Source organism: Ranitomeya variabilis, chromosome 2 (assembly GCF_051348905.1).
Source record: "Ranitomeya variabilis isolate aRanVar5 chromosome 2, aRanVar5.hap1, whole genome shotgun sequence".
NCBI classification, from domain to species: Eukaryota; Metazoa; Chordata; class Amphibia; order Anura; family Dendrobatidae; genus Ranitomeya; species Ranitomeya variabilis.
Genome location: NC_135233.1, coordinates 853,838,964 through 853,851,245, shown reverse-complemented (window position 1 = coordinate 853,851,245; position 12,282 = coordinate 853,838,964). Strand labels below are relative to the sequence as shown.

Below are 12,282 nucleotides of genomic sequence, written 5' to 3'. Positions count from 1 at the left end.
TTATCTCATACGGAAAAACTGGGTGACAGGTTCCCTTTAACCAACAGGCCAGAACGCATATCAAATATAAGGGTTGGGGGTAGGGTTGAGCGACTTTCTCAAAAGTCGGGTCGAGTGAAATCGGCCGATCCTATAAAAAAGTCAGGGTCGGGGTCGGCCGAAACGCGAAACCCAATGCAGTGCAATGGGATACTATGGTTCCCAGGGTCTGAAGGAGAGGAAACTCTCCTTCAGGCCCTGGGATCCATATTTACGTGTAAAATAAAGAATTAAAATAAAAAAAATTGATATACTCACCCTCTGACGCGCCCTGGTAGTAACCGGCATCTTCCGTTCCTAAAAATGGCGCTTGAAAGACCTTTCGAATGCTTCACGGCTTGTGATTGGTCGCGGCGGCCCACGTGACCGCTGAGCGACCAATCACAAGCCGGTGACGTAATTCTCAGGTCCTGTTCTGGTTCTCAGGTACATGAGAATTACGTCACGGCTTGTGATTGGTCGCTGAGCGGTCACGTGGGCCGCCGCGACCAATCACAAAGCCGTGACGTCATCGGAAGGTCCTTCACACGTTCATTCTTAAGAAGGAAGGCTGCCGGAAAGAAGCAGGGCGCATACAAGGGTGAGTATATACCTAATAGGAATATACTCACCCTCGACTTCTTTCCGGCAGCCTTCCTTCTTAAGAATGAACGCGTGAAGGACCTTCCGATGACGTCACGGCTTTGTGATTGGTCGCGGCGGCCCACGTGACCGCTCAGCGACCAATCACAAGCCGTGACGTAATTCTCATGTACCTGAGAACCAGAACAGGACCTGAGAATTACGTACCTGGCTTGTGATTGGTCGCTGAGCGGTCACGTGGGCCGCCACGACCAATCACAAGCCGTGAAGCATTCGAAAGGTCTTTCAAGCGCCATTTTTAGGAACGCAAGATGCCGGTTACCAGCGGAGATGTCCAGGCTGCGTCGGAGAGGTGAGTATATCAATATTTTTTATTTTAATTCTTTATTTTACACTTAAATGTGGATTCTGATACCGATTTCCGATATCGCAAACATATCGGAACTCGGTATCGGAGTCCCGATACCAGATTCAGAAGATCGCCGACCTCATGGCCGACCCCACACAGGGGTCGGGTCGGGTTTCATGAAACCCGACTTTGCCAAAAGTCGTCGACTTCTGAAAATGGTCGACCCGTTTCGCTCAACCCTAGTTGGGGGTCACTTGGGGAATAGTGATCACAAAATAATAGGTTTTCATGTATCCTTCAATAAGATGTGTAGTAGAAGGGTTACAAGGACATTCAATTTCAGGAGGGCAAATTTCCAACGGATGAGAGATGATCTTGGTGCAATTAACTGGGACGATATCCTGAGACATAAAAATACACAAAGAGAATGGGAGACGTTTATTAGCATCCTGGATAGGACCTGTGCACAGTATATACCATATGGGAATAAACATACTAGAAATAGAAGTAAACTAATATGGCTAAATAGAGCTGTAAGGGGCGCAATAAGGGAGAAAAAGAAAGCATTTAGAGCAGGGGTGGGCAATTAATTTAGCCATGGGGCTGCATGAGAAATTGGGATGGTTTTAGAGGGCCGGACTAATATAATTAACTAATTTTTACCCAATACTGTAGTATACTGTAGTGGCCCCATATAGTGCTGCACAAACATTATGGCCCCATATAGTGCTGCACAAACATTATGGCCCCCATATAGTGCTGCACAAACATTATGGCCCCATATAGTGCTGCACAAACATTATGGCCCCATATAGTGCTGCACAAACATTATGGCCCCATATAGTGCTGCACAAACATGGCCCCATATAGTGCTGCACAAACATTATGGCCCCATATAGTGCTGCACAAACATTATGGCCCCCATATAGTGCTGCACAAACATTATGGCCCCCATATAGTGCTGCACAAACATTATGGCCCCCATATAGTGTTGCACAAATGTTATGTCCCGGCTGCCCCCCCTGGATACGCCACTGCCAGTCACAGCCCCCCCAGGACCAGTATAGATGGGGAGGCCACCAGTCACAGCCCCCCAGGACCAGTATAGAAGGGGAGGCCGCCAGTCACAGCCCCCCAGGACCAGTATAGAAGGGGAGGCCGCCAGTCACAGCCCCCCAGGACCAGTATAGAAGGGGAGGCCGCCAGTCACAGCCCCCCAGGACCAGTATAGAAGGGGAGGCCTCCAGTCACACAACCTCAGCAGTCAGCCAGAATGCAGGCCGTTGGGTGCAGCCGATCAGGGTGAAGCATGGACGGTGGGTGCAGGGAGGGCGGATACAGCCTCTCTCGGACACTTACCAGTGACCTTGGCGCCGGTCTCATCCGCACGGCCCGCGGGCCGCATCTTGCCCAGGTCTGATTTAGAGAATTAAAGGAAGTAGGTAGTGATGAGGCATTAAATAAATACAGAAAATTAAATAAATTCTTTAAACAGCAAATCAAGGCAGCAAATTTGAGACAGAGAGACTCATTGCTAGAAAGAGTAAAAATAATCCCCAAATATTCTTTAACTACGTAAATAGTAAGAAACTAAAAAATGATAGTGTTGGCCCTCTTAAAAATAGTCTGGGTGAAATGGTGGATGAGGATAAAGAAAAAGCCAATATGCTAAATGACGTTTTTTCATCAGTATTTACACAAGGAAATTCAATGGCAGACAATATGATCAGTGATAACAAAAATTCCCCATTAAATGTCACCTGCTTAACCCAGCAGGAAGTACGGTGGCGTCTAAAAATCACTAAAATTGACAAATCTCCGGCCCCGGATGGAATCCACCCCCGAGTACTGCAGGAATTAACTACAGTCATTGATAGACCATTATTTTTAATCTTTAAAGACTCCATAATAACAGGGTCTGTACCACAGGACTGGCGAATTGCAAATGTGGTGCCAATATTCAGAAAGGGGACAAAAACTGAACTCGGAAATTATAGGCCAGTAAGCTTAACCTCTACTGTCGGTAAAATCCTGGAGAGCATTCTAAGGGATGCTATACTGGAGTATCTGAAGAGGAATAACCTCATGACCCAATATCAACATGGGTTTACTAGGGACTGTTCCTGTCAGACAAATCTGATCAATTTCTATGAAGAGGTAAGTTCTGGACTGGACCAAGGGTGCACAGTGGACATAGTGTATATGGACTTTTCAAAAGCTTTTGATACGGTGCCACACATAAGGTTGATACATAAAATGAAAATAATGGGGATAGGGGAAAATATGTGTAAGTGGGTTAAGAGCTGGCTCAGGGATAGGAAACAAAGGGTGGTTATTAATGGAGCACACTCGGACTGGGTCGCGATTAGCAGTGGGGTACCACAGGGGTCAGTATTGGGCCCTCTTCTTTTAAACATATTTATTACTGACTTTGTAGGGGGCATACAGAGCAGAATTTCAATATTTGCAGATGACACTAAACTCTGTAGGGTAATCAATACAGAGGAGGACAATTTTATATTACAGGATGATTTATGTAAACTAGAAGCTTGAGCTGATAAATGGCAAATGAGCTTTAATGGGGATAAATGTAAGGTCATGCACTTGGGTAGAAGTAATAAGATGTATACTATGTGCTTAATTCTGAAACTCTGGGCAAAACCATCAGTGAAAAACACCTGGGTGTATGGGTGGATGACAAACTCACATTTAGTGGTCAGTGTCAGGCAGCTGCTACAAAGGCAAATAAAATAATGGGATGCATTAAAAGAGGCATAGATGCTCATGAGGAGAACATAATTTTACCTCTATACAAGTCACTAGTTCGACCACACTTAGAATACTGTGTATAGTTCTGGTCTCCGGTGTATAAAAAAGACATAGCTTAACTAGAGCAGGTTCAGAGAAGAGCGACCAAGGTTATTAGAGGACTGGGGGGTCTGCAAGACCAAGACAGGTTATTACACTTGGGGCTATTTAGTTTGGAAAATGAAGGCTAAGGGGTGATCTTATCTTAATGTATAAATATATGAGGGGACAGTACAAAGACCTATCTGATGAACTTTTTAAACATAGACCTGAGACAGATACAAGGTGGAATACTCTACGTCTGGAGGAAAGAAGGTTTAAGCATAACAACAGACACGGGTTCTTTACTGTAAGAGCAGTGAGACTATGGAACTCTGCTGTATGATGTTATAATGAGTGAGTCATTACTTAAATTTAAGAGGAGACTGGATGCCTTTCTTGAAAAGTATAATGTTGCAGGTTATATATATTAGATTCCTTGATAGGGCATTGATCCAGGGAACTAGTCTGATTGCCGTATGTGGAGTCGGGAAGGAATTTTTTTGCCCAGTGTGGAGCTTACTCTTTGCCACGTGTTTTTTTTGCCTTCCTCTGGATCAACATGTTAGGGCACGTTAGGTTAGGCTATGGGTTGAACTAGTTGGACTTAAAGTCTTCCTTCAACCTTAAAAACTATGTTACTACTGTATGTTACTATGTAATTCCAGACAGGAAGTGCGGGGATATCAACAGTACAACATAGTTAACAGTGCTATGAGAGGAGGAGAGATTATAGAAGGGTTTCTAATGTGACACAGCTAAACTCAGCTGTGCTGCCCCTCCTTCCTCACTGACTGCTATGACTTTATCTGCAATGTGTCAGTCATCTGTGCTCTACTCCCAGCACGTTCTAATCATTTACAAGGTTAAATCAGAATATCAGGGCTGTATGTCATTACATTTGAGATACTGAGCAACATATTTTAAGCTATTGTGGGGTGTGTTCTTTTTCTGGGATGTATTGCTTTCGGCTTATGATTGGGCAATGTACTACATAGGAAAATTGTACGTGTCCCCCACTGAAAGCTCTGTAATAATGACAAGTTGGACTTAATGAAAACGATCTCATTAGACGCCAAATCATTTGATAGCTGATATCTGCCCAACAGAGCTGCAAACTAAAAAAATAAAAAAGCATTTAATTTACTCTGAGGCTACTCTTACATTTTGCATCTAGTTCAACATGAAAAATTGAAGAAAAGTTATTTTTAACTGTAAAACATTTTCTATTAATTAGGTGATGGAATCTACTGTGATGATATTGATGAATGTGAGACTAATAATATCTGCTCACCTGATGCGTCCTGCACTAACACAATAGGGAATTACACCTGTGCCTGTAATGTTGGATTCTCAGGTAAGTCGTCATTTTCCGGGTATTGTATTCTAATAATTATAAACAGATAAAGCCATGGTTCTATTAAAAATCTGATGTAATAAACTACAGGTCATTCGAGTCGACATGTCATGCATAATCTCTAATTTGAGTCCAGGCATTAATTAATTTTTGTTTCTGATTTGCACAATAAGAACTTGTTGATGTTTCAGAAGTAATTTTTCACTTTTACATTTACCTCTGATGTTACAGATGTAGCATACTTTACCTTAACACATAATGCATTAAATGGGTTGTTCCCTTTCAGTTACATTTCGATAGCAGACGGCAATAGAAGAAAACAACCTGAGCTGAACTCTCCTTCCCTGTGTCCACCTGTGAGTTCCCACCTCTGCTCCCAACGTCAGTGTCTTTGAAGCTGGATGTATTCTTCCAGGCTTCTGAGGCACACTGCACATGACTGAAAGTTCAGAAGATGGCTTCCGGTCATGCGCACTATGCCTCTGAAGCCGGGATGTGGATGAGCTGGCGATGATGCCCACAGATGCTTAATGACATGGAAAGAGGGCTGACTAGTCTGGGGCAACTATCTCCCTAACTACTAGTCAAAGTGATCATTAGCATAGGAAATGAGGACATTATAATTGCTTTTTTTCAGCATTTATTTAACTGAATTATATATACAGGGCTGGTTATTCAGGGAGCTTAACCCTACAGAGGTGAATGCTGCTGCGTTGGGGGCATGGGGGATCTGACATGTTTCCTTTAGCATAATAAAGGCCAATAAACATGTAAAGTTTGGTGTCAAGTTACAGTATTTTGTACTAAAATATCTTGCTGCATCGTGGTATGTGCTACATCTGTATATCCTCAGTAAACTGCTATTCATTATATATTCATCAGGTAACGGGACCCACTGTGAGGATATTGATGAATGTGAGACCAGTAATATCTGCTCACCTAATGCAACCTGCACTAACACAATAAGAAGTTTCATCTGTACTTGTAATGATGGATTCTCAGGTAAGCAAATGAATATTTACATTAAATTATCTCTTTGTGAGAGATATATTATATTATAATATAATATAAATTATATCAGTGAGAGCATGCATTATCTTTCCCTTTATTCTTCCCATAAGACGAGAGCTGGTGTCAGAAAACGAAACATTTTATTTCCTGGCACCGCTTGTTGTCACCTCGGCTTTGTGTCCCACTAAATAAAAGGACAGAGACAGAAAGAAGCTCAGAGTCCGAATGTAGATCCTTAGTTTGTCTCTCTGTAGTAAATGAATATATCAGGGAGGATTTTGTACTCCTGAATTCTGTTTTCTAAGAAAAGACGTAGCCCCCAGACGGAGTGCTCAATGTAAAGCACCGTGTAAGTGTGAACCTAGCCTATCTGTGAGGAAATAGCCTCATTTAACTGTAAAACCTTTTACAGTGATCAGGTAACGGGACCCACTGTGATGATATGATAGCCTACAACCTGCAGTAACCACCGATCAACCAACCGCTGCACGATCAGCTCTATCCTCACCTACTGTATTCTCACCCATCCCTTGTAGATTGTGAGCCTTCGCGGGCAGGGTCCTCTCTCCTACTGTACCAGTTATGACTTGTATTGTTCAAGATTATTGTACTTGTTTTTATTATGTATACCCCTCCTCACTTGTAAAGCGCCATGGAATAAATGGCGCTATAACAATAAATAATAATAATAATAATGATATTGATGAATGTGAGACCGGTAATATCTGCTCACCTGATGCAACCTGCACTAACACAATAGGGAATTACAGCTGCTCTTGTAATGATGGATTTTCAGGTGAGTTCTGATTTGCCATTGATTCCTTCTTACAGCTTACTTTAATGGGTTGTTCACCCCTGCACAATCAGTTCTTAACTGCTAAAGAGAGCAAACGTCTGTTCTCACAGAGTAATAAAGGATTCTGATTGGCTGCAGCTGTCACATAACAAAACAATGTCATATGTTCATCAGAAGTTCTATGGTTCGAGAGGTGAATATGTGTTTTTATATTCCATATGGCCCCTCTGTAACTGTTTATAAAAGTGCAGTTACTGATAAAGTCTTCTATTATCCTGACTATATCGCATACAATGAGGTGTACTTATTAACTGGTGTCAAAAGCAAATAGGTGAGCCTAGGTGTATATGTTTACCCATACTTTGATATACTGCTGTGCCATAGAAAGGTAACATCATGCTTATATGAGATAGAAAAATAATATATTAGCTCTTATAAAGAAAATTGAAATCCTTCTTTCATAAATAAATTACTAACAGTTCAAATTTAGGGGAAATAACCTGTAGTTCAGTTTTATCGACACTTCAAACATGACCCATAATTTATGCCAAATTAGTTTGACCATATTGGCTGTGACTTGCCAATTAACAACTTACAATATATGTTTTCAGTAGTAAATATTTATTTTCTCATATACGTCTATTGTTATATTCTCTGATAACTGTGACACATGTTACATTGATCAGGTAACGGAACCCACTGTGAGGATATTGATGAATGTGAGACCAGTAATACCTGCTCACCCAATGCCACCTGTAATAACACAATAGGAAATTACACCTGTGCCTGTAATGTTGGATTCTGGGGTGAGTTCTGACTTATTGTCTGTTTTTAACTATATTTTAGTGTAAAGTTCATTATGCTGTGCAGCAGGGATCCCACCAAAAATCTATTCGATGTGTATTTTTGTCAGTCTGTGTAAAATATAATTTAATAACAATAAAATAATCCTTCATTTTAAGTTCCATAAATATGTTCCTTTCATCATCATACATCATTCATTACATTATGCTCTTTTCCTAGGTGATGGATATGACTGTGAGGCTCTGACACCATGTACAGATGCCAGTAACTGTTCTTCTGATGCTATGTGTAGTAACACAACAGGAGGCCTCTTTTGTACTTGTAATGATGGATACCAAGGTAATCACTTATCACTAGAGATTTCTGTATGTACAACCTTTCTCTGGACACCATCTGTAGTTAACCCCTTAATCCCATATGACGTACTATCCCGTCAAGGTGACCTGGGACTTAATTCCCAGTGATGGGATAGTACGTCATATGCGATCGGCTGTCCCACTAGTTAACCCCTTCAGTGAACACCGTAAGAAAGAAAAAAAAAAAAGAGCCTAAAAACAACGCTTTATTATCATACCGCTGAACAAAAAGTGGAATAACACGCGATCAAAAAGATGGATATAAATAACCATGGTACCGCTGAAAATGTCATCTTGTCCCGCAAAAAACAAGCTGCAATACAGCATCATAAAAAAGATAAAAAAGTTATAGTCCTCAGAATAAAGCGATGCCAAAATAATTATTTTTTCTATAAAATAGCTTTCATCGTATAAAAGCGCCAAAACATAAAAAAATGATATAAATGAGATATCGCTGTAATCGTACTGACCCGACGAATAAAACTGCTTTATCAATTTTACCAAACGTGGAACAGTATAAACGCCTCCCCCAAAAGAAATTCATGAATAGCTGGTTTTTGGTCATTCTGCCTCACAAAAATCGGAATAAAAAGCGATCAAAAAATGTCATGTTACCAATAAAAATGTCAACTCATCCCGCAAAAAACAAGACCTCACATGACTCTGTGGACCAAAATATGGAAAAATTATAGGTCTCAAAACGTGGAGACGCAAAAACTATTTTGCTATAAAAAGCGTCTTTTAGTGTGTGACAGCTGCCAATCATAAAAATCCGATATAAAAAAACGCTATAAAAGTAAATCAAAACCCCCTTCATCACCCCCTTAGTTAGGGAAAAATAATAAAATTTAAAAAATGTAGTTATTTCCATTTTCCCATTAGGATTAGGGCTAGGGTTAGGGCTAGGGTTAGGGTTAGGCTTAGGGCTAGGGTTAGGGCTAGGGTTAGAGCTAGGGTTGGAGCTAAAGTTAGGGTTGGGGCTAAAGTTAGGGTTAGGGTTAAGGTTGGGGCTAAAGTTAGGGTTAGGGTTTGGATTGCATTTACGGTTGGGATTAGGGTTAGGGGTGTGTCAGGGTTAGGGGTGTGGTTAGGGTTACCATTGGGATTAGGGTTAGGGGTGTGTTTGGATTAGGGTTTCAGGTAGAATTGGGGAGTTTCCACTGTTCAGGCACATCAGGGGCTCTCCAAACGCGACATGGCGTCCGATCTCAATTCCAGCCAATTTTGCGTTGAAAAAGTAAAACTCCTTCCGTTCTGAGCTCTCCCATGCGCCCAAACAGGGGTTTACCCCAACATATGGGGTATCAGTGTACTCGGGACAAATTGGACAACAACTTTTGGTGTCCAAGTTCTTTTGTTATCCTTGGGAAAATAAAAATTTCGGGGGCTAAAAATCATTTTTGTGGGAACAAAAAGATTTTTTATTTTCACGGCTCTGCGTTGTAAACTGTAGTGAAACACTTGGGGATTCAAAGTTCTCACAACATATCTAGATAAGTTCCTTGGGAGGTCTAGTTTCGAATATGGGGTCACTTGTGGGGGCTTTCTACTGTTTGGGTACATCAGGGGCTCTGCAAATGCAACGGGACGCCTGCAGACCAATCCATCTAAGTCTGCATTCCAAATGGTGCTCCTTCCCTTCTGAGCTCTGCCATGCGCCCAAACAGTGGTTCCCCCCCACATACGGGATATCAGCGTACTCAGGACAAATTGGACAACAACTTTTGGGGTCCAATTTCTCCTGTTACCCTTGGGAAAATACAAAACTGGGGGCTAATATATAATTTTTGTGAAAAAAAAAATATATATTTTCACGTCTCTGCGTTATAAACTGTAGTGAAACACTTGGGGGTTCAAAGCTCTCAAAACACATCTAGATAGGTTCCTTAGGGGGTCTACTTTCCAAAATGGTGTTACTTGGGGGGGGTTTCAATGTTTAGGCACATCAGGGGCTCTCCAAACACAACATGGCGTCCCAACTCAATTCCAGTCATTTTTGCATTGAAAAGTCAAATGGAGCTCCTTTCCTTCCGAGCTCTGCCATGTGCCCAACAATGGTTTACACCCACATATGGGGTATCAGCGTACTCAGGACAAATTTCACAACAATTTTTGTGGTCAAATTTCTTCTCTTACCCTTGGGAAAATAAAAAATTGGGGGCTAAAAGATAATTTTTGTGAAAAAATATGAATTTTTATTTTTACGGCTCAGCATTATAAACTTCTGTGAAGCACTTGGTGGGTCAAAGTGCTCACCACACATCTAGATAAGTTCCTTAGGGGGTCTACTTTTCAAAATGGTGTCACTTGTGGGGAGTTTCAATGTTTACGCACATCAGGGGCTCTCCAAACGCAACATGGCGTCCCATCTCATTTCCAGTCAATTTTGCATTGAAAAGTAAAATGGCGCTCCTTTCCTTCCGAGCTCTGCCATGCGCCCAAACAGTGGTTTACCCCCACATATGGGGTATCAGCGTACTCAGGACAAATTGTTCAACAACTTTTCGGGTTCATTTTCTCCTGTTATCTTTGGTAAAATAAGACAAACTGGAGCTGAAATAAATTTTGTGTAAAAAAAAGTTAAATGTTCATTTTTATTTAAACATTCCAAAAATTCCTATGAAACACCTGAAGGGTTAATAAACTTCTTAAATGTGGTTTTGAGCACCTTGAGGGGTGAAGTTTTTAGAATGGTGTCACACTTGGGTATTTTCTATCATATAGACCCCTCAAAATGGCTTCAAATGAGATGTGGTCCCTAAAAAAAAAATAGTGGTGTAAAAATGAGAAATTGCTGGTCAACTTTTAACCCTTATAACTCCCTAACAAAAAAAAATTTTGGTTCCAAAATTGTGCTGATGTAAAGTAGACATGTGGGAAATGTTACTTATTAAGTATTTTGCGTGACATATCTCTGTGATTTAAGGGCATAAAATTTCAAAGTTGGAAAATTGCGACATTTTCAACATTTTTGCCAAATTTCCATTTTTTTTCACAAATAAACAAGTTATATCAAATAAATTTTACAACTATCATGAAGTACAATATGTCACGAGAAAACACTGTCAGAATTGCCAAGATCCATTGAAGCGTTCCAGAGTTATAACCTCATAAAGGGACAGTGGTCAGAATTGTAAAAATTGGCCCCGTCATTAACATGCAAACCACCCTCGGGGCTTAAGGGGTTAATAGCTCTCAAATAACAATGACAAAACCGTAAATGACACATACCGGTGCGGACACAGACAGAAAAGTTCCCCTGTGCAAGAACAGCATATGGGCCCAGAGGTGTAGCTAGGGTTTTGGTTTGGGGGTGGGGCGAAGCTTCTGAGTGGGCCCCTAACCAGGTAACCTTGATTACAACTGGGTGACGCACCCTGATAGTGGAGGAAAACCTCAGCAGATGACTGTGCTGTTGCTGAAAATAGTCTCTATATAACGACTGACATGAATATTACCGTCATATGGTCAATGGTAAATACCAGCCCTGCAGAACATATAAGAGATCACAGCACAGTTACAGATAATGACTTACTGCTGACTTTTCCCATCTTTTCCATCTGGCCCAGACTACATGACAACTTCTTCCACCCAGGACTCAACTGCAGAGAATACAACAAATTCACGTTTAACTTCTCATATTCCAGCCATCACCATCTATCTCCAACCTGCACAAACTCCTCATCCTGCTGATACCCCAATACTGAGCCGCTGCTGCCGTATGTGTCCCTATTACTGCACCTACTGTGTGGTTCTCTGTGCCTTCAGGCCCACGAGCAGATTCTAAGGGACCGCATTCTTGGGCAGGGAGGCGTATTTTGATTATAACCAGCTCATTAATTTCTTCTTGCTCTGTTAGCACACACATGCAGTGTTCTCTGCTGAACACTGAAGGGCATGCAATGAAAGATTACCTCTTGAAAGCAGTGCCAGAGTCAGGATGAACTTTGTGGGCGGAGTTTGTACGGCACCCGAGGGATTGTATACATATCCAAATGACCCTTGGCAGAAAAAAGATTCCCCACTCCTGTAGTACAGTATAATACACCCCATTAGTCAGCCAGTACAGTATAATGCACCCCCATTAGGCAACCAGTACAGTATAATGCAACCCCATTAGACAGCCTGTATAGTATAATGC

General features: G+C 41.4%; 1 protein-coding gene across 1 annotated transcript in view; it reads left to right on the top strand.

Moving 5' to 3' along the window:
* LOC143803981 (uncharacterized) overlaps nucleotides 1-12,282 on the top strand; it is a 521,136-nt gene that overhangs the window by 468,074 nt on the left and 40,780 nt on the right. The window contains exons 112-115 of the mRNA XM_077281733.1: nucleotides 5,055-5,174; nucleotides 6,057-6,176; nucleotides 7,668-7,787; nucleotides 8,005-8,124. Coding sequence (XP_077137848.1) covers nucleotides 5,055-5,174; nucleotides 6,057-6,176; nucleotides 7,668-7,787; nucleotides 8,005-8,124 — 480 coding nt within the window. The remainder of the gene's footprint in view (nucleotides 1-5,054; nucleotides 5,175-6,056; nucleotides 6,177-7,667; nucleotides 7,788-8,004; nucleotides 8,125-12,282) is intronic.